Source organism: Sycon ciliatum, chromosome 3, assembly GCF_964019385.1.
Source record: "Sycon ciliatum chromosome 3, ocSycCili1.1, whole genome shotgun sequence".
NCBI lineage: Eukaryota > Metazoa > Porifera > Calcarea > Leucosolenida > Sycettidae > Sycon > Sycon ciliatum.
In genome coordinates this window covers 780265-804537 of record NC_088645.1, presented here as the reverse complement: position 1 = coordinate 804537, position 24273 = coordinate 780265, and the positions used below count along the sequence as shown (strand labels likewise).

The 24273-nt window shown below is 49.2% G+C and overlaps 1 protein-coding gene across 1 annotated transcript in view; it reads right to left on the bottom strand.

The window, feature by feature from the left end:
- Positions 1 to 24273, bottom strand: part of LOC135813187 (tripartite motif-containing protein 2-like) — a 238245-nt gene that overhangs the window by 6168 nt on the left and 207804 nt on the right. The window contains exon 17 of the mRNA XM_065326404.1: positions 4501 to 4635. Within this exon, the coding sequence (XP_065182476.1) occupies positions 4501 to 4635 (135 nt within the window). The remainder of the gene's footprint in view (positions 1 to 4500; positions 4636 to 24273) is intronic.

The following is a 24273-nucleotide window of genomic DNA, read 5'->3' as shown; positions in this document are numbered from 1 at the left end:
CTGAGGGCATGCTGCACTTGTTTGCAGCAAAGGCAGGCTGACTGAGTTTTACTGGTTGTACTTGCTGGTGCCGTCGCTGCTGCTGTGCTGTGTACTGTCGAAACTTCCTGGTGACTGTACACCCGCTGCGTCTTGTCGGTTCGGGTACCCGGCAGATCCACGACGCGCACAGCTGCTTCAGCCTTGTCCGCCAGCCACAAAGAAAACACTCGCAAGCTGATGTCATGGCTACCCTGACGCACAAGTACTTCTCCCCACTGCAGTCGCAGGGATGTTGGCAACCTACCAACAAGCTCTTGACGTAGCTGAGGGTTACACATGTGACCTTCACTTCGAAGGTGCTCCATGGTAGTAACTAGAGTCGTCACAGCAGTGGACAGGTTGATAAGACTATCAAAGTCTCCTGGCTTGACCTGTCCAATGGCCTTGGCTTTCCCGATCATGGCAGCAATCACAGCATCCGGTCGACCAAACCGGCTTTCCAGGACCTGGAGTACCGTCGGCAGGTTCTCCGGCACGGTGAGCATCGCTCCGACGGCAGCCTTGGCGTGTGCAGTGTGGCGTGTGCAGTGACGGGTTTCTGGGTCTCTACCCAATGCCTAGTAGCTGTCAAGGCCGACTTTCCCGGAAGTTTACAGACTGTTTCTAATCGGGGCTGAGATGAGCTTTCTTCTACTTTATTCTCCTGGCCAGAGCTGATCAACGACGCTGCTGATCGGGTAGTCGACGATGCCAACAACGGCCTCAAATGCTGCGTCGGCGCACTGGATGCAGGACGAGACGATCGTCGCGAACGAGAGGACGAGGTGCTGTCGATTTGGGCATGGCGCGCCTCCAACTCCAATTCAAGCAAACGCCTCTGCCTGTCCAGTCGTTCTTGCGCATCCGCCTCCTCAATTGCCATCAAACGTCGTGCCATCTCCAAATTGGCCTCCGCTTTTTGCCGTTTAACGGAGGAGGACGATCTCATCGATGAGGCGAGTGAGGCAGGGGATGCTGGCAACTCCAGCTCAGCAGCCTGCTCGGCGACATCGGCCATATCCGTTTCGCCCTTACCTCTACGATTTCGCAGCAACATTGCTGTGTTTCTGTAATCTGAAGACTGTATATTTCTTTAGAACTGCTCATCCGGCTCGAAGGACCATGTTGCGGCCCTGTGGCCATGGTAGACAAGATTTCCTTCGAACCATTACTTGTTCTTGTTCTTTACAAAGTGGAATAAAAACTGAAACTCAAGAGTTTTGAAAAGCAAAGTGTGACACGCATACATGTAGCCTCAAGCAGAAAAGCTGGCCGCGCAAAAGGAAACATGCAGCCAAAAAGATGCCTAGCTCTGGCGTACATCGTAGACGTCACTGCGCATCCGGTGCACTGCGCCCCAAAGGTGCAGGCACGGCGCCCCAAGGAGTGACGACATACATAAACTGCATCGCGTCATGCAGATAGAGCGATAGCGTACAAAGTACAAACAAAACAAAAATAACTGAGAGAAGCGAAAATAAATAAATTGAAGAGAAGAAGCGAGAGAGAGAAGAGTGAAGGAATTTAATTCTAATTATTTAGAGCTGGACAGATATTGTCAAGGAGACATGCAGATACACAATAGAATCGACTCGACTGCATGTAGAGTAGCTGCCTCTAACTGCAGCAGAGTGGAGCACGCAGGTACGTGATCAACTCGGGAATAGTGAAAGGTGAGAGAGACAAAATACAAATAAATTCGAACGAGCAAATACAATAATTGTGAATTCATGTGCAAGGGTCTGTAACAATTGTGTTGTTCAGCTACTCTTCATGTACTGCAGCCCATCATTATACTGGTGCAAAGCTTCTTATTGTACATGTTGCCAGTTCTGAGTGAACGGCAAAGTAGACAACCTTTGTAGAACTTCGGTCATGTTTCTCAACCTTTTAACCATTTTATGGTTTATTCTGATAACCATCTTAAAGTTTGGTTGCCAAAACATTCAAAATCTGACGGGCAGGTGGCTTATACAGCAGATGGCAATACAAAATACAGATGGTGGACCTGGAAAGGCGGGTGCGGCTTAGACTCCCGTGAGCCCAACACACCGTAATATTCGGCATTTTGCTCCTGCTCTTGTACTGCCGTACGATCGTGGACATGGAAATCCGGTCACATGTCTAGCGGCCCCTGGGCGCTGGCCATTCAGCTGTGGATAAGCATTACAGACATGCATTACATGTACATGTACATGTTGATGTAGATGCATTGCAGTGCACTGGTCACTGCAGTGCACTGGTCACTGCAGTGCACTGGTCACTGCAGTGCACTGGTCACTGCAGTGCACTGGTCACTGCAGTGCACTGGTCACTGCACTGCACTGGTCACTGCAGTGACCAGTGCAGTCCAGTGCAGTTCACTGCAGTGACCAGTGCACTGCAGTGACCAGTGCACTGGTCACTGCAGTGCACTGGTCACTGCAGTGCACTGGTCACTGCAGTGCACTGGTCACTGCAGTGCACTGGTCACATCAGATCAACATGACTGTTTCACACAACGTTCTGTACGCACTGAGGACGCCGGCCCAGGTCAATCCACTGGGTTTCCATGTCCAGAACTGTAGTAGGTGAGCAATTTCGTGCGGGATAGTGCCTTTGCTGTTTGCCTGCGTTATGCACAGATCACTGACGTGTCAATTTGAGCACTCTTGCAACGTGCTTTTGGACCTTATTTAAATCTGGCTTTGGAAAATATTTTTTCATTGCTACATATATCAGGTTCGCCCACATTTTCCCTTTGCTGCGCTGACGAGTCCACAAAGGACCACAGAGTATGCTGTCTACAGATTGAGGTTATCCGAATCCTAGTATACTAGAGTAACCATCTCACTATGAACTTGGAATGGAGGAACTGTCAACGCCATTACTTCCCTTGGGTGACAGTTTTCAGGATTTGAAATGAAGGTGCCCACAGTTGTCGCAAAGTAATGTGTGATGCCATGCCGAACTAGATCTCCACTTGTACATTCATCGTCAAAACATAGTCAAGCCTGTGTCCTGGTCGATCGACATACACTTTAGCTGTTCCGATGTCGGGTGCACTAATGCCTTGTGAACTTGGACACCGGAGCTGCACACATGGGTATGTCGTGCAAAAGGAGAATGCCAAAAGGTAGAGAGCGAAAACAGCACCACGTCACCTTCGGTGGGCGATCACAAAACCAACCCGAGCCAAGAAGAACCGTAACCAGGTGAATGTAATTCTTCTGATAACGATGAATCCGCTAAAGATGAAGGTGACAAGCTCCCCTCATCTTTCCTTTCAGAGCCACATGTGCAGCACTGCAACCTTCGGTACAACAACATTTTTTTCTATCATCACAAGACAAGTCTAGGAATCTTTACGTGACAGTTCCTCTTAAAATTCAATGGCAAACTCCCACCAAAAATTCATTTGAATTAGATTTGCTCATGACAAGCAAGCTGGCCCTGGGTTCAAGTTCTGGTGGGTCTGGCATTTTTCTCTCTTTTCAGGCAGCTTACTTCCCCGACCGATCTTTTGACTTTGAAGTTCTCCCGATCCTTTCAAAATGAAGACGATTTAATCTTGCTTTTCACCCGTACAACCTGTGACATGTATGTCACTTTTTACGGAAAAGTTACATTAATAATGATGTAGTTACAAGGCTGTGCTGGGCTTACAACCAATTTTCTTGCATTACAATTGCCGACGTTGCTACCACTGTTTTTTACTGATATTCCCAGTACAACTTTTTGACAAGCTGGTTTGGAGGTGACAGTGTTGTGAATGATCGAGACTCCTCAACGTCTGTTCTTACCTTCCAGGAGCAATACTGACTTACACTGCTATCTGGTGTTCACGAGGTGTTTGTCGTGCTGGAAATGGAGTGTTTCTATAAATGTGCGCATCTGGTGATGGTCTGGATTGCAGAGGAGAGCTCTATAGTGGTAGTCTTAAAAACAATCTTCTTCAGCCTACTCAAGCTCAACTAATGAGTATATAGACACTGTCCCTGATGGCATAGCTCACATCACGTGGTCCACAGCTACAGCAGCTATGTTGTCTATTCATGCAAATGCAACAGGGGTCATTGTGCACAAAGTCCAGGGTTTGCTGATTGGCTGAAGATGTTCTTCGCATTCCGCCAGATATTGCTTTCATTTCGCTGCTTTTTGTTCACTAAAACCCCCTGGATATGTACGAAGGGCGACAATAAAGTGTTCTACCTGGCCCAAAAGAAACCGTATATCACTGGTTTCTTTTTTCTAATTGTCACAATAACCACACTGCAAATGAATGTATTTCTCTCAGCAATGGCTCGATTGTCATCAATCCACCTCAGTAGAAGGTTTTCATCTTGCCAGTCTAGCACATGGTGAGACTTCTCAATTTAAAATGGCCAAATGCATTGCAATTACAGCTTCACACTCTTGCCACAGGGTATGATGTATCTTGGCAACAGAAGTAGTGCTAGAAGCAAAAGGGTAAGACAAACTTATCACTAATTAGCTTACTTGAACACGGTGGTTCTCAGTGACCAGGATGTGTCCATGCCTATCCTCGGCAATGTACTTAGGATACTTGAACTGACCATCTGACTCTCCCTCTGATCCGAACATGGTAATGAAGTTTCCATCAGTAGTGAAAACCTGCATGAAAACGAAATGTATTTAAAACTCTACACTGTGATGACTATGTCCTTCAACAGTTCAATACTGTGTACAGGTCATCCCTCGTTAGTAGATAATCTATGGCAAGTTGGAACATAGAAAAAGTCTTATAACGAGACTTATCTTATTATTACACATCCACGCACACACACACACACACACACACACACACACACACACACACACACACACACACACACACACACACACACACACACACAAAGCACACACACACACACACATACACACACACACACACACACACACACACAAAGCACACACACACAATGCACACACACATAGGAACCTCGGTCTCATCTTGAATGAAACAAAGACACAGATCATGCCGATATCGCCAGTACAATCTCAAACATTTGACTTGCGAGTGCAATGTAATGGAGTGCCTCTGCCAACTGTTCGCTCTGCGAAATATTTCGGTCTCCACTTTGAGGCAGACATGAGCTGGAACACTATGGTCGACCACGTCGCACGTGGCGTCGCGTCAAAAGTCGACGGCTTAATGGGCTCTTCAAGCGTGCTGTACGCACAGTCTGTCGGGTACCTCCCGGGACACCCACAAGCAATATTCTTACACGCATGAACATCCAAACATTGACCACACTGGTACTTGTACTTGTTGCTCACAGCCAAAACTGGTCACGTGGGTCTCCCCGGGACAGGGGAGAGAGACTCAAAAGGAATCTTGGAAAGATGACTCAATTGGCTATTGAACCACCCAACGGCCGACACCCCCTAAAGTCCCCAAACTAGGGTGGACTTGAAATGATCCCACTTATGGGCTCACCACACCTCAGTAAGTGGGTGAGGACAAGGTGCAGTAAAAGGATTGACGGCATTCGGGTATCCGTCCCGGGATCCAACTGCAGTCACCCCTGCCCCTAGTGAAGGTAATGCTTGCTACTAGTGTGGGTGGCTAAATCAGAGTGGATCTGATAAAAGCTTCACTAGCACCATTGATAACACAAGAGTTAATCTAGCCAGAAGCAGTCCATGGCTAGCAGGTATGTATACTTCAAATAGAAAGTATATGAACCCTGCAACCAACAAAGGTGGTAGCTACAACAATACACCTTCAAGCAGCCGAGCGCGTTGGCACCAGACCCAACACTATCTGGCATAAGTGTACCCAACCGAACCAGCTGGACCACATACGCCAACATGCACCTTCTGGTTTTTATCTGGCGTTGTCTCCATGACTCCTCTAACATCAGCATGTTGTTCGCTAACTTTTTCAGCCGCAGTAATTCCACTCAAACTCGTGGTGGGAACAGCAATCTACTGATTGTCCCAGCCAGCCCAACTGCATATCTTGCCAAACGTGTTACCTATGCTGGGACCATCTTATGGAACCAGCTCCCGGCTACGGTCAGGCAAGAAAGAAAACACAATCGCTTTAAGTCAATGGCTCTTGCCTTTTTGCTTGCCAGATAAATAAGCCTCTTTACAAATGCTGTATGCCCTGCTCGTTTCGTTATTTTCTTCCTGTGCACTCGGCAAGTCGCAACTCCTGTTTTGAGTTGTTTTTCTTCTCTCTTTTTCTTTCCCTACTAGTTGCTGTTACACTCACTGATCCGCTAGACTTATGCACAGATATACAGCATTCCCTCACTAGTGGGACCATTGTTATTAGGCTAGGGCCTGTTTTGGACTTCCCACTCTAAATAAGGAATACAAACAAGCAAACAAACATACAAACACACGCACACATACAGTACTCACTGGATTAAAGCTGGGGATTGTATTTTTTCAATACCAATTTTTACGAGGCATATATTTAAGAGGGGCTTCTATTCGAGAGGGGCTTCTAATCGAGTGAGTACGGTACGCACAATCACACACTTACATACGTGTGTGAGCCCCCCCCCCTACACACACTGAGACTCCGACTCCGACATGTCCATCGTGTGAGCGATGATAGCGAACGGCTATATTAGACATAACAACTTGTGCAGGCATTACACCATTCAGCAGCCTGCAAGGCTGATGAATTGACCGCCACTAATCCTGGTCTACACCACACAGCTGATTGAAGTAGCTTTTTCTGTCCAGTGAACCCCTTTTTTGCTTTTTTTGCTTTTTTCATACACACACCACACCACATGTTCTGGCATGCACTGTCTATTGGTAACCACACAGGAGAATGAACGAAGAGCTAGGTAAGTGAGAAAGAGAAGAATGACATGTGTGACCATAATCGTCAGGAATTGAACCCGGAACCTTGTAGTGACCTGACTCCTATTACGTCACTTCATACATAAGCATGCGCAAGAAATACAATCACTGTCTTTGGCCTCAACTTCTTTGTTGTCCGGTTGGCCATTGTGGCTGTCGTCTAGGGCCCGACGTAAAACCCCTAAATTGGTGACCCCGACATGCACTCCTCGGAGTTTTTATCCTGCCACCACCACCTCCACCGTCCGTACCAGCTCAACAGTGCACACACGCCGGCATACGCACGGCTCACAGGACTTACAAGTGGAGCTGTGCACGCCTCCATCAGTCCCCACCTCAACCGGCACACCTCGCCCCAATGCAGTGCTCATGCTGGTACCCCGCCAAGCCTGCAACATGCAGCCGCCTCTGACATGGAAATACTCCTCTGTTACGCGTACGTTTCCTCTTTTCTTTCTTTCTGCCTCTGACATGCCCCCCACCTCTGTCACGTTAACACACCGCTGACACGTTAACCCGCCTCTGTCAGGCATCTCTCTGTTTTCCACTTCCTGCTCTTTGACTTTTGTTTCGGTCTTTCTTGCCACGTTGTCAACAAATTTCAAAAACACACATCGCTCTCTTGTGCATATTGTATTATATTTTATATTGCCTTTCCGCCTTGTACATGCCACGCTTCCTTTCTCTCTCTTTTACTTGTTAACCGTGCTTTACTCCTCCCGACCTCACCAGTGGCAGGGGAGTACTGTAGCAACCTGACTCCTATTACGTCACTTCTTATGTATGCATGCGCAAAAAATAAAATCATTGTCTTTGGCCTCAACTTCTTTGTTGTCGGGTTGGCCATTTTAGCGGTCGCCTAGGGCCCGATGTAAAACCTCTAAAACCTCACGATTGGAAATTGTCTGCACATACCACTGCACCATATGGTGCACGCACGCACGCATGCGCGCGCACACACACCCACACACACACTCACACACACTCTCTCTCACACACACACACACACCGCAGGGGCGTCGGAAGGTAATTTAGTGTGGTACACTCAGCCATCTGAAGTACAATTTACTCGTGGGGGAGGGTGGCCGAGCCGAAATTTTGGAAAATTAGAGCCCAAATCAGTACATTATCTTGATCCACGGGTGCTTTGGGCAAATAGTGGTACGGTCAGTACCGTAGTGACCGTACCATGTGCGACGCCCCTTCACACACACACACACACACACACACACACACACACACACACACACACACACACACACACACACACACACACACACACACACACACACACACACACACCCACGCACACACACACACACACACACACATACACATACACACACATGCACGCACGCACACACGCACACACACACACACACACACACACACACACACACACACACACACACACACACACACACACACACATACACACACACGCACGCACACACGCACGCACGCACACACACACACGCACACCTTTGACCTTGACCTTAGCGTAGCAATGCTACGGCAGAAGCCATAGCAACTTGTGCTGGGATTGCACCATTTAACAGCTTGCAATTCTGAAGAATTGACCGTCACACGCACACACACACACACACGCACACAATACAATACAATACAATACAATATGCCCATCCGGAGATGATAGCAGGTGCCGAAGGGACCAACAGTGCTCAAGTCACCAGCAGAATCGGGCGTGGCGAGTCAGGTTCTGGCGACGGCGATAGCGCTTTCCACAAGTGCAAACAAAGTCTAAGGTGACGGGCTTGGTCGGAAGAATGGTGCTGCATGCTGATCTCCGTTCTCTGCGATCCTGGGCGAGGTCGTACCAGGCCGCTATCTGGCGGTCCTTCATGTCGGACACCACATTGTCCCGCCACCGCTTCCGGAGCCCATGACCTGGCCGGGTCTTGTCCAGTTCACACGCGCACGCGCACACACACACACACCTTCTTCCTTCCTTCCTTCTTCTCCACTGCCATGACTGGCTAAGTGGCCCCATACGGGGCAGCTCTTGGATTAGCGCTGTCTCCGGGAAGCGGCACCAGGACCCGACGACTGACGTGACGGCGCATTCCCACGGGTTATAATTGCTATTGAACGCCGCGATGTACAACGATGCCGTGCGATATCCTGACGGCGGCGGAAACTGCGGTTGCACACACCGCAAAGCAGAGGCTTGTCGACAGGCTCTTGACGGGCAAGTACAATACGATCCACCCCATCAAGGCACTGGGACTTCCACTCACGGCGATTACTTGCCACGTCGAGCCAGGAATTGGGCTCAATGCCAATTGCCGCCAGGTCGGTCCGCACCACGTCCTTCCATCGCTTCCTCGGACCATGGGGCGGGCGCTTCGATGGCAAGGAGCCAAACAACAGCTGACGAGGGATGCGGTCGCCCCTCGGCATACGTGCCATATGGCCCAGCCACTGCAGCCGCCGCCTGCGAATCTTGTCAGCCGGCTGCTCCAAGTCGCCCCACCATTTCCGCACCTGCAAATTGGAGATGTGCTCATCAATCTGGCGTGCACGACCGATGTGCAAGATCATCCTCAAGCACTGATGGTGAAACACGTCAAGCCGCTGCAGGTCCCTTTGCCATGTTGTCCAAGTCTCAGAACCATACAGGAGGACAGCCAGAACAGTGACGCCATAGACTACACGCTTGATGCCGATGGTGAAGTCCGAGTTGTAGAACACTGCATCCTTCAAACTGTGGAAAGCGCCCGATGCAGCAGCAATCCTACGCGACACATCATAGGGACACCTGGCATCCGGTGTCACATGGCATCCAAGATAACGAAAGGAGTGCACGTGCTCCACCGTGCCGTTTAAAGGTGCCATGTCCTCGTTCACCACCCCAGTCCCAATAGCCATGAACTTTGTCTTGGCCATGTTAACCTTGAGCCCAAAGGCAGAAGCAGTAGTCTCAAACCCAGCGAGTGCTCTCTCTGCACCGGGGTGAGTCTTGGCAAGAAGTGCAGAGTCATCCGCAAACTGGCATTCCGTTAGTGGAGCCCTGGTGTATGCTCGGAGACGCGTGTTGAACAGTCTGTCCTGACGAAACTGACAAATTGATAGTCCAATCTCGTCGTCACCAGCTATTGCTTCATGCCATTTCTCGACAACAGCAAACATGTACAAATTGAAAAGAATCGGGGCCATGGTGCATCCTTGACGCAGTCCGTTCCCCACCGCAATCGGCTCCAACAGCTCGCCACCAATGCGTATAGATGCTGACATGTCGACATGGAACGATCGAATTACGGAAACCAGCACCTCTGGTACGCCAAGCTTTGCAAGCACCCGCCACAAGGCGGCCCGCGGCACCGAGTCATAGGCCTTTCGGAGGTCAATGAATACTGCGAATCCCTTGGAAGAATGCTCATGCAACTTCTCCGCGACTTGCCGAACAGAGAATACCATATCCGAGCAGCCCCTGCCTCTGCGAAAACCGCACTGAGAATCAGGCAGATACTGTTCCCCAACACGCTGCAGACGGTCCGCTATAAGCCGTGCAGCAAGCTTGCCAACCACGTCGAGAAGGGCAATCCCGCGCCAGTTATCAGTCAGACTCAGATCACCCTTCTTGGGGACAGGGACCAGGATGGCATCCACCCAATCCTGCGGTACTCGACCAGCCCGCCATACCTCCTCCAGCAATGCCTGCAGCTTACCCAGTAGAACAGGACCACCATACTTCAGCATCTCGGCAAAAACTTCAGAGCTACCACAAGCTTTGCCGTTCTTCAGTGCTTGCATGGCCTTACGAATCTCCACACGGTCGGAAACATCCGCAAGCTCCCCCAAGACCGGACGCTGGTGAATAGAGTCGAGGGTTTCCACGTCAAAGTCGCTGACGATATTGAGAACTCCCCCAAAGTGCTCCCGCCACCGCATGTTCGTGGCCTCGGGGGTGTCACAAACCTGTCCCATTGAATTCTTGATCGCTGTTGTGACCTTCGGTTTTAGTCCCTGAAACGCAGCCTGGATGTGTCTGATGCACTCCCAGCCACCCTTGGACGTGAGGCTGAAACGTTTGCAATCCTGGGCCTTGTTGAGTAGCCATTCCTGCTTGACGCGTCTGACTTCCCTCCGCGCGGAGCTGCGGGCACACTTATAGGCATTGCAATCACTGACTTTGCGTGTAGACACCCAAACAGCAAACAGCCGATCCCTCTCCAGTAGGAAAGGTTCAAGCTCTGCCTGACTATCCCGAAACCACTCCGGCTGTCTACGGCTCTCTCTGCCCAAGCAATCCTCTGCAACCTTGATAGTTGTTGTCTTGATGGTAGTCCACCAGTCATCCAAGGATGGCTCATGCGACCAGGCTCCCTCCAACTCTGCATCCAGCATGTCGCGAAAGACCCTACGAGTGTCCGGTTCGTCATCTCCGCCAGGCTTGCACAACAGCTTGGACACAGCAATGGGTTTTCTGATGACAGCACGGGTACGATGGAAACAGGGATTCTCTGCCAGGCGCAATTTCATAGCCAAGAATTTATGATCGGTATCACATTCCGCAGACCGGATGACTTGGCAATCAATACACTGGGAGCGTCGGCTCTGAGGAATGATGCAGTAGTCAATGCAGTGAGGCTGTTTGTATCGAGGATGAAACCAGGTATGCTTATGAACATCATTCTTCCGAAACCACGTGTTACATATGAGGGCACCATTTCTGGACAAGAAATTGAGCAAATCCTCTCCAGCTGAGTTCATTCGACCAAAACCATGAGGGCCTCTGACACCTGACCAGTCACCATCCGCACCAGCACTGCCAACACGGGCGTTGAAGTCACCAAGAAGGACGAATTGATCGTTCCTGGGAATACTGTCAATGAAGGACTGGACATCTGCGTAGAATTGAGTTTTCTCCTCACGGGGCCTGACAAACGTGGGGGCATACGCCACAGCGAAGTGCAGGCAAGACACAGACTGATTCCGACCACATACGAATTTTACCTGCAATGACAGGAGTCTGGAGCTGACCGCCGTCCAGCGAGAGCCTCCGCGTTCAAATGCCTCCCTGCATCTGCCTCGCAAAACGACAGCAACCCCTTCACCACGACGAGCAGGCTCATCCCCAGTCGGTGTTGGGCGACCACTTGTCAAAACTAAGCAATCTCCGACAGTATATTGATGAGAGCCAAACCAAAGCGTCTCCTGGAGGCCAACGATGTCCATTCCATACTTTTTGAGCTGACGACACACAAGGTCAATTTTTCTCTCCTCGCGAATATTCGAACAAACTTTCCTTGATTTTTTTGCTTTGGACGCCGTATTCAAATTTCCGTCAGTGTCGACAAGAGTCCTGACGTTCCACGTTCCCAGAGACAGAACAACCTTTCGAGCCGCTGGTGCACGCGAGTGAAAAGACTCTGGGCGAGGGTTTGCAAGACCTCTACACCCAGGCGAAAGAGGGTCAGCGCGAGTGGTCACATCCGAAGTGGCCATGTCGTCAACGCTGAATTTTTCCTCCTCCGCGGCAGCAAGATGAAGACTGCCTTGTCTAACACCGCGTCACTAAGTGTTTTCTACTCACCAGGGCTGGCCCTGGCAGAAGCCAGGAGCCAGCCCGTGGCCCTAAACTCACTACGAAGAAAGAAGAGTTCGGAGCCCCAAAAACTGCTTCCTCCTCTCTCAAGAGAAAACTCACACACACTCACACACACACACACACACACACGCAAACACACACACACACAAGCACACGCACACACACACACACACACACACACACACACACACACACACACACTCATACTCATACATGCCCATCGTGGAAGCGATGATAGTGAACAGCTATGTTAGACATAGTAACTTGTGCTGGGATTACACCATTCAACAGCTTGTAAGGCTGATGAATTCACCGCCACTAATTTTTGGCCTGGTATCCACCACACAGCTGTTTTTGAAGTGGGTTTTGCTGGCCAGTGAATCCCTATTTTTCATTTTTCATTTTTCTTTTTCTCTTTTTAATTTTTTTTACACTCACACCACACCACATAGTCGTGCATACACTGGCTGTTGGTAACCACCCAGGAGAATAAAAGAAGAGGTAGGAGAATGAGAAAGAGAAGAAAGTCGTGTGCGACCATAATCGTCGGGAATTGAACCCGCAACCTCTCGATTGGAAATCGACTGCGCATACCACTGCACCATATGTGACACACATACACACACACACACACACACACAGACACACACACATTAACTAAGAAACGTCGCACGTCGCCCACACGTTGAGTGACATGTTCAATGACACGTAGAGTGTACCATCACCTAGTGTACCGTCACTCGTGCATGCACAATGTTGTTTGGCCGACATAGTCACCGTGAAGTGCAGTGCACACGACCGTAGTCAGTAGCAAAGTATGAGAACACAGCAACAGCATTATCTAACATAGCAGCATAGCTTGAGCGGTTGCTTGAAGCTGCGTGCACCCATTAATCTGCATTATCACATCCGGAGCAGGATTTTGGCGGAGCCAATAGAGGAGTCAGAGAGGGTTCACTGCGGAGCAAGATCTTGGCAGAGCCAAGAGAGAGGTCACTGCCGGAGCAAGATTTTGGTTGAGCCAAAAGGATAGACAGGTCTGAGGGACGGGGACCGAAAAGTCCCTCTTTGGCTAGGCATTATTTTTTTGTTTATTGAGACAGCATGTGATAAAGAGGATACTGAGAAGAGTTCAAGCAACACAGATGTGAACACAGCCAATGTCTCGCAGTAAGACAATTATCTTGAAAAACTCCTTGCCGGTGTCCCGCATTCTACGCCGGAACATTGCTCGTGCAGCAAAGGGAGCGTGCCCAAATAGAAGGACGAACTTTGCTGCAGGGATCGGCTTGACCTTGGCGTCAGGGCGCTCCGCAGCTGTGGGAGCAAAGGTTGTGAAGGCATGCAACTTGGTCCGTACAGAGCATCAGCCACCGGCATTGGAGTTGACTGGCAAGTATGATGCTCTAAACAGTAAGTGTTGCTGGACACAGATAAGTAGAGGGTGCGGACGAGTGCAATGACCACAGGAGAACTTAACGGTGTGTGCCCACCTTCAATATGTTGACAAAGTCTGGTGCCACCTGCTAATGTCATCCTTGGCTGGGGCTGAGAGGTGCAGCATTCTGTGGGATGATATCTAAGATGTGGCCTTGAAAAGGGCAGACAAGCAGCGTAGGGCAGATGGTGGGACGTGCATGTGAGTTGGCCTAAAAGGCAGGCGAGTTCATGCTTGAGGACGCAATCCCTGTCGAGTGTGGCAGATAATAGATAGGCTGAGCGTTGTACTGGAAAACCAAATAGATAGTTGCACAAGAGTGGCCCAAGCATATCTGCTGGCGGCCGGAATTCATGCAACACGTCAACAGCTGGCTGTACAATCTGGTTGGGATGTCAGTGTCATCTGCAACAGTACTAACCCTCATCCAAACTGGAGCAGACTGCAACACCATGGGCATAGGCCAGCCTGTGACTTACTTGGGTAGTGCACCTCAATAGTGACAAGTTCTAGTACTTGATTGATTGATGCACTGTGTGTGTGTGTGTGTGTGTGTGTGTGTGTGTGTGTGTGTGTGTGTGTGTGCGCGTGTGTGTGTGTGCATGTGCGTGTGTGTGTGTGTGTGTGTGTGTGCGTGTGTGTGTGTGTGTGTGCGTGTGAGGGGGGGGGGGGAGTTCCTTACCCCACCAATGACAGGTAGACCGACTAGTAGTAGTACTAGATTGATTGATGCCCGAGCTAGGGCTGTGCCTTGGTGCAGACTAAAGATGGGGTGACCACTGTGTGTATGGTACTGCAACGCATGAGCAGTAGAAGTGACAGGATTGAAAGGTGCACTGCACTGGGTTGGATGTAACTGGTTTCACACTGCCACAAGATGGTTGTGATCAGCAACAAGATGACTATGCATGGCTATGGCATTGTGCATTCAGCTCAGAGGACCAGTGCACATGACTCACAAACACAGTGATGCAGCTGTTCAAAGAATGCTATGTCCACTGTACTAGTGACTTGGTGTGGAGTTGCACAGCCTGAGGTTGCAGAACTGACTTTGACAAAACAAGGATTGTTGCTGGCAATGACAGGTAGACCTATTAGTACAATGATGTAATTGATTGCTTGATGCCAGGGTTAGGGCTGTGCCTGGGTCAGTGGGTGCAGACTAAAGTAGGGATGACCACTGTGTCAGTATACTGTCTGTGCTGCAAAACATGAGCAGTTGAAGTGGCAGGATGGCAGTTGCACTGCACTGGGCACTGGGCACTGCACTGGGCACTGGGCACTGGGCACTGGGCACTGGGCACTGGGCACTGGGCACTGGGCACTGAACACTGGGCACTGGACACTGGGCACTGGGCACTGGGCACTGGGCACTGGGCACTGGGCACTGGGCACTGGGCACTGGGCACTGGGCTGGATGTTACACACCACCTCAGTGACTCAGTGAGATTGCCAGTGGTTACGTAGTAGTACAGTATAGCATCCTGACGATCAGAGACACTACGACTAAGTCAGTCAGTGCGTGTATGCAGCTCCAGTGCATATGACTCACGAACACACAGAGAGTGTGAGTGATGTCGTTGTTCAAACCATGCTATGTACACTATACTAGTAACTATTACTTACTTTGTGTGAAGTTGTACAGCGGTCTGACGGTGCACAACTTTCACCAACAAGGTTGTTGCTGGTCAACAGTTTCCTTCTAGCGAGCTTGGGCCAGGGCTCTATCGAGACTCAGAGGGAATGACAGATCTAGTTGCAATCTCTCCGACAAGGATGTATCGGCAACTACTGCAAAGAGGCGACGGCGAGTCCATTTCGTCGTTCAGTTGTTTGAAATCATACCTTCGGCTAAACGGAACGAAACAAGTACCGCGTACCGGCACGAGATAATATCCATAAATGGATTCCCAGCTGCTGTGATCTCTGGGGGAATCTTGCCTGCTCGCTCACCAGATTTCGTTACTTCCATAGTGATCCGCGCGTGCTGGGACACAAAGATCGCGTCCTGGACTAGAACTGGTGAGTAGGTTGTCAGCCCCGTCACCCATACCGACATAGCCTACTAGAGCGTAGAGGAGTGGACTTGCGCTGACTCTGGCTGCAAATAGAGGCCAAAGGCGAGCCTGTACCTGGTAAAGCTTTGTGAGTTGTGACTCCGTTTCTCTCCAACATCTGCAGATTTCAAATAAAACGGCGCTGCTGGCGCAAACGGTGCCAACAATTTGCGTTCTTAGCTGCCTGCCCCACTCACCGCGCTCGGAGTAGATTCACAGGCCTGAATCAGGCGATCCACAAGGGCAGATTTCCTGCCCGAAGCATCCAGTTCCCTGGGGAGGCGCGGAACCGTCATGGCACAAATATCTTTGACCTTAAGGCAGCCATGGTTCGAGACAATAAGGATGAGGACTAGAGAAAACACAACCCGTTGAAACACAACGATTTGACAAGAGTGATCCACACGCAGAACGCATCGAAATATAACTAGGCAAACTTTAGCATGCCACGTCAAGTGCCACGACGCACGCCGCCTACGTTGAGCGACACGCACGAATGAATGCTTGGTTGAGTGTCACGTTGAATAACAAGTAGAATGCCACGTCGCATAGAGATTACTGATTAGAGTACCATGTGTGCATGTACCATGATGTTTGGTCGTCATGGTTACCGTGATGTACAGTGCACGTGACCGTAGCCAGCAGCAAAGCATGAGCATGCAGTAAAAGCGCTAGCAATCATAGCAGCATAGTTTGAGTGGTAGCACGGAGCAGCTGTGTGCACCCATTAATCTGCATTATTAGTATATTAATATAATACTACACACACGCACGCACGCGTGCCCGCGCGCACACACGCACGCACGCACATGCACACACATATATGGATTTCCAGCCGTATCCAACGCCATGTTCAATCACCCACAATCCATACTACGGAACATCCCTGATATGATCGCTCGACGAGTCTCAAGCATATCTGCTGACAGCGGCGTATTTGCCGATGCTGCCCCTATATATCGCAATGCATTAGCGGCCAGCGGATTACTTGCCAACATGAAGTACATTGACCGAACGCCACCTACTGCAATGAACGGCAGCAAGCAAAAATGAAAAGGAAACGGAATGTGGTGTGGTTTAACCCGCCATACTCAAAGAGTGTCCGGACCAACATCGCCGGCACCTTCCTCCGGCTGATCGACAAGCATTTTCCTAAGGGGTCCAAAATGAACAAAATCTTCAGCCGCTTCAAAGTGAAGGTGAGCTACTCCTGTTTGCCGAATATTATTATTATTATTATTATAGGCTTTTCCGCGTTGGCATCGCCAAGCATGCTTGGCTAGCCTTCGCATAAGCTGCTCCATAATGATGAGACGAAACAATAAATGCATGTATATACGATCTAGGACAGAACCAAGGTTGAGGATATTTTTGAAGAAAGCTGCAAGTTGTGTTGAGGAACACAAAGTTGCAAACTCTACGAAAGTAAACTGCAAGAAATGTTTTGGGGTTGATCTCATGATTAATGTAGTCAGAGGTTGTGTTAGTAGTAATAAAGGTTGTGTTTTCACAGGTGTTTTGTTTACATTCCTATTCTTTTACAGGATAATATTTTCACAAAATATGTTAGTCAATGAGTTATGATATGGTACACCGTACAGCCATGCACCTGCCACAGATGGAAGCAGTATTAGGCTTTGATGTTTGTATGCTTTTATCACATTGCTGCATACATGTAGGTCTTTCCATTCTTGAGCCACCCCCCGATACGCTGCAGGTCCTGGTGCAGACTCAGTGGCAGAGTGGTACGTGGCCGGCGCCGCCAGGTGGCAGCGGAACTTGGGTTTTCGAAGTATGCTGCCATCATAACGCGTGCTGGTACATCGTCGTTTAGTCTCAGGACATGGCCAAAGAGCCGCCACCTCGCTCTCACAATGGTTTCCCCTAGGGAAAAAGGAAACGGAATATGGCCCACCGAATGCCGAATATGGCCCACATTATCAGTGGCCACAATAAGCGTCAATTGTGCGTCCAGGAACCGGACAAGCCATGCAACTGCCGTCGCAAGGACCAGCGCCCTCTCAACGGAGCGTGCCAAGCAACCAGCATAGTCTGCGCGGCGGAGGTGTCGAGTGATGGCCACAGCGATGGGCCCAAGACCTACATTGGCAGTACGGAGCCTCCATTCAAGCTTCTATACGGGAACCACAAGACACCCATCAAGCTTACTGGATACCGCAAATCCACGGGCCTCTCAAAGCATGTGTGGGAATAGACCAATCCCGAAAAGATTGTCTGGGTTCGTGAAAGGGGGCACGCGTGCAAGCCCGCACGTGTGAAGTGCATCGAGTTGTATTCAGTTTGTGTGTGTCAGCTCATGGCGGAAGAGAGAGAGACTTTTGCTCGCCGAGCTGAAGCTAAAGGATTTGATGGAGTCCTGCCAGCAGCTAGTCAAAGGACCTTCGGTACCTTAGGCAGACCCTGACGGAGTTTGGAGGCCAGATAGCTCTCGGTGAGGAGAGAAACATTCGCGTGGCGATCGACTCTCCGTAAAAAATGCAAGCTACATAGCGCCGACATACTGCAACAGCTACGATTTCAGCTAACTTCTCGATCTGCTGCTTCACAAAGTTCAACTATTTACTAGTCCTGACTGTTGTAGTCTGAAGCTGGAGTCTCATCGCTCACCTACAGGTAGCTTTTGGAGCTGATGGATTTCCCGACTTGGACTCCTTCCGCAAACTCTCGCAACATTACTACAGTGTATGCTGTGTTTCCGCACGCTCGTGTCGACATGTCACCTATACTGTACATGTACCGGGTCGCGGAGGAGCTTGACGACCTCCGCTGACTCCAGGTTTCCGAAATACTGCCGTCGTCTTCGTTGATGACGCTGGTGACATTCTCCCCATAGTTGTCGTCCCGGGGGTAAAGACTATGTTGTCTTTCGAAATAGTTCTTCATCACGCTCGCGCGAATGATGTTTCTCATCATGAACTCGTTCCGACGGTGTGACACGGCGATGGTCTTTGGCGGGGCACTGGCTTGGCGAAAACGATATCTTCTTGTGCAATATAACATTGATCGGCTGCAGATGAGTACAGTCACTTCGTGGTTGGTCCTATAGGAGGGCAACTGCCAGGAAAGAGGCAGGACTCATCGAAGACGAAGCGCTCGCAACAAACAATAGGACTCGAAATATCTCGTAAGATTTTGGGCCTATCGCTTTGAGCCACAGCGCTCACAGCCTTGCCTACTTCATAAAAGTGAGCTCTACACGTTCGTTGACCTCTTCACACTACACAGAAGAGCGAAACAAGGATTATGTCTTAGCATTTCAACTCCAACAGCAGACCATTACCAGTGCGAGAGAGAAAACTACAAAGGGCTTTGCTTTTTGTCGCATCGTCTCTCTTGCATGCAACTAACGAGAAAACCGTGTACTTACCCTCGCATTCACACGCGAACTATCAAACACGTCCTGTGCCGCATGCTGATCAGGTAGTGCCATGTATGTGTTGTACAGTGTACTCTCAGTTGACATGCCCCCTTTCGAACCCAGACAATCTTTTCGGGATTGGTCTATTGAAAGATAATGGCAAGACGCACGACATCAAATGGCGAGTGGTTCAGAAGGCCAAGGCCTACAGCAACATAACGAAAAGATGCAGCCCGTGCCTCGAGGAGAAGGCGAGAAGAATCACTGCCGACAGGAGATCGAGCCTCAACAAGCGGTCGGAGGTGATATCCAAATGTCGACATCAAAATAAATTCATGCTATCAACACCGATAACATGATCTTCTCGGCACCCTGCTTCCAGGCAGTAGGGCCAGTTGATAGCTCTCTGCCGCCTTGTCACCATCATCATCTTTGCACCCCGCATCTCACTAGCTGGGCCAGCTCGTTTTCATCACCTTTATCACCTTAGTACCGCGATCCTTAGTGGCTATGACACTGAATCGGATATGAGTTGATAGCGCCCCTAGCGCTTTCTGTTATCGTTGTTCCGCCATACTGGGCTTTAAATAGTGGGTTATTTTTCTTGATGTTCATATCACCCGATGAGTGCCTGAGATGGCATGAAACTTTAAGTTGTGACTGATCAAGCCATCTGTTGTTCTGACTAGTGTGTCACGGCTCTACCTTCCCGGTATCGAGCTCTCTTGGATTTCTGCTGGAATTCACAACAGTGTGTATATATATATATATATAGTATATAATACACAAACAAACACACACACCGACACACACAAACAAAGACACCCACCCACACATGCATACTATGGCTGCAGCTATAGAGTCCTGCAGCATGAAATGCACTTGACCATGGTAGGGTCTGGACAGCGTGGGTATGCCACGGATCCAGGTAACAAAACAGGTCATTTCCTTGGAACATAGGTTTGTTGTGGTACATTAAACTATGAACTGCAAATATGGTGTTGCTATCAAATCGGAATTATTACTACATGCATAGCACTGTTCAGTGCTATCTCCACATGCATGACTATTTAGTCACTGCCTTACGTGCAGTCTTTACCCTTGTCACACCGAGTGTTTCTTTTTGGAAACTATTCTTTATCACGTAGCTCAATATCATCAAATCATTATCCCCTTGGTTTAATCTATCCGGTACGAGCGAACCTGGGGGTGGACCTAATGGATCCACCGATTGAACGCGGAAATAATGATAATATCAACATCTGTGTCAGATCTGGGTTGAATGGAGAATAATTTCTCGCCGTAAAGTCTGAGTATTTGACTCGGATTGAATGTAGCATGATCACTCACTCTCTGAACTGTACACACTGGGCAAAGCTGTGGAAGGTCAAGTGACTTGCAGCTCACAGATTGATATTGTCTTTGTTGTCTTGGTCGGTGGAGCATGAGACTCTCACTCTCATCGTCATCTTCGAGCCCCACGTTGGACGCCAATTGTCGTCGGATTTTTTATGCAGACGCTAGGGGACGATAGGCTGTTTAAATATCTCTCTGTACGTCCGCCGTATACAACACAAAAAGGTTGAGTTGTTCTTTCTCATTGAGAGTCTCAGCGTACAATATGCGCATGTGTGCTGTGGCGCAACCTGCACAGTCTGTGTGCGGTCCGTACACAGCCCGCGAGGACACAGCGCCACACAGAATAAATAGGCCAAAAGGGGAACTCGTAGATGTCACGGACGGGATCTCCAAGGTCACGGACAACATGTAGACTACTCACAACAACCCGCATCAAATGTATCGTCAGGGAAGCACAAGCCGGAAAAGAGCAGTGCACTTCTAATAATTGTAAAAAGCGGACAGCAGAGAGCTTTCCCTCTGCAGCAGACCCAGGTTCAATACAAGTAGCAAAATCTGGTGGGAAAGCTGAATACCTCATTTAAGTTCATTTCGATATGGCATGAATCAATTTTTCTGCGTTCCCGGTTCGTAAAGGAACGTATGGAATGGGAGCCTCAGTTCCATATCTCGTCTGCTGGTGCATTGAGAAGCGCAGCAGCGCTTCCGCATGACGAATCCAAATCAAAACAACTCTAGCCAAAAAAACTAGCTCAGCGTTCGTCAGGCAAAAAGCGAAAGTCTCAAAGTCAAAGTCAAAAGATCGGGAAGTGAGAGTCAGAAGGTCCACTAGCCCCATCTCGAACCCAGACAATCTTTGTGCAAGTCATCTATTGAATTTGCAACGACTTGATCAATCCCACGGTTACCTGTTGGAACAGGAATTACGCCGTCGCAAGAATGCTCTGCAAAAATCCATCCAGGCTCTGCAGCCCAGAGCTTGGCTTCTTTAAGTCCATGGATGTGCCTGAGACTTCGCAAAACAGTCTTCAAGTCAACCAATGCATGATTCGAATCCCGAGGGGATCATCCTCAAAACACCGTTGTACAATGTTGCAGAAGGATGCGCTTAACGATCCCAAGCTGTGTTGTTCAGTCCCGCTTGGGTAGTGCTGCATTCTGCACATCACTGCACGCCTTTCTTAAGACGCATCGAGCGTGTCCTGGAATGTGAACAAAAGTGTAGACATTGTGTGGAGTCGATCGTTTCATCTGCAGTGCACCGCTACACACCAACGGTCAGTGCAGCTGCTTTTGGAAGCTGCTTCCCACCATGTAGAGTCTACCGCCTGTGCATGCAGCAGCCTGGTGTTTATTTCAAACCCAGGTCAAACTTTTTGGGGAAAAGGGGAGGGGCGTGGGAAGGGGGGAGGGCGTGCCCCCCCCCCACCCAACCTAAACACACCACTACACCTCATATTTGGCGGTCAGAGTATTGACCAAATAGCGCTCTAAAAGACAGATCTAGTGGTGTCAACTAAATAGTTTTAAAAGCAATGAATTTTACAAGTATCAAACAACAATGAGGACCACAGTACTACAATGTCAAAACAGTGAGAACTTTCACACATGCGTCTATCGGACACACAGTTCAGGCTTCAGCTTTGCAATGTACACTGCCTCCAGAACAGCAAGGTGAGATTTGTTGAGCACACACGCTGGAGTGGTGAAGTGAAAAGGAGTGCCATGTTTGCAATGAGTGCCATGTGCATATTTGAACTATGTGTGCAAAAGAAGTATGTGCAAAAGTTCTCACTATTTTGACATTGTAGTACTGTGGTCCCTATTGTTTTTTGATACTATTAAAATTAATTATTTTCATTACGTCGTTTGGTGCTACTAGCGCTATTTCTTAAAGTGTTATTTGGCCAATGCTCTGACCGGTCAACATGTAGTTGGGGTCACAACCGCTATCTTTTAAAATGCTATTTTGTTAATGTTCTGACCGCCAAAGTGCTGGCAATAAGGACATGCTTGCTACCTTGTTTATCGCCATTGTATTTGACTTGAAAAGTAATGTTACAAAAGGCCTAGTTTAAACTGTATGGCGTCTGTGATTCGTGTGCTGAATTGCTTTTCTCCAACCAAGAATCTATACCCATAAGCCTAGGGGCCATCCATAAAATATAGATATTCATTTAGAAACGAAAACTAGTCGTTTAGGGGGGAGGGGGCTGAGCGCCTGTTCGCTCGAAAAATATCGATGCACAGTTTGTATGTGTGGGCACGCCCTGAAGAGAAAAGAAAAAATAACGATACTATGCATCGTTTGTATGTGTTCGTTCCTGAGGGAGGGGGGGGGGGGAGGGGGGTTGAAGAGAAACGACTAGTTTTCGTTTCTAAATGAATATCGGTATTTACGGATGACTTTTAAACACACAAACGTACACAAACACACACACACACACACACACATCTCAGATCTGCCCATCGCGGAAGCGATGATAGCGAACAGCTATGTTAGACATATCAACTTGTGCTGGGATTACACCATTCAACAACTTGCAAGGCTGATGAATTGACCGCCACTAATTTAGCCTGGTATCCACCACACAGCTGATTGAAGTGGCTTTTTCTGGCCACTGAAACCCTATTTTTCATTTTTCTTTTTTTATTAAAAAAAAGAGAAGAAGCATATCAGAACGAGTTATGCAGAAACTATCCACGACTGTAACAAGATGATAAACGGTCAGAATGTCTCAGTAGCCTGTAAGTTTTGTGCCTTCTTATCGCACTTTCTGACCGTTTGCCCGCTCAACCACACATTTGTGGCGAGCACGATCTCCAGGGCGCGAGAATGACCGATTGCAATCCGCACATACCACTGGGACAGGCTGAGGCACATTCTCCACAGGCTTGGCGTACATAGTCCGCCAGTCAGCGCGGGACTCACAGGCGATAGGGTACCATTCCTTGGTGAGGCCACAAACTCTTAGGTCGGAGACAACGCAATCCTTCCAGCGCTTGCGAGGGGCATGTGCTGGGCGACGTGTGAGAAGTGAGCCAAACAGGATCTGTCTCGGCTTCCGGCTACTGTCCATTCGGGCAACATGGCCCAGCCACTCTAGGCGAGGCTGTGCGACCTTCACGCAGATGGTATCAGAGTCACCCCACATCTCCAACAGTTGGGCGTTGGTCGTGTGATTATTCCAGCAATCTCTGCGGGACACACCCAGGATGGAACGGATGCACCGCAAATGAAAGACTGACAAACGTTGGAGATCGTGTTGCAATGGTGTCCAACACTCTGACCCATAGAGGAGGAGCGACAGCACACATGCATTAAACACACACCTCTTGACATGCAAATCAAGGTCAGGATTGCTGAAGATGGTTCCTTGCAAGGCGCCACAAGCACGAGAGGCATGCGCAATCCGAGCAGTGATGTCCTGTGTCGACCGGCCACCGCGATGAATGAGAGATCCCAGATACCGGAACTCCGAAACACACTCGATGACCGTGCCAGCTAGCTCGATTCGAGCGCAGTCCCCAGGCGAAACATCCCTACCTGCAACCAAGAACTGTGTCTTGGTAGCACGAACTTTAAGCCCAAACTCAGCTGCGGTCGTGTCAAACACTG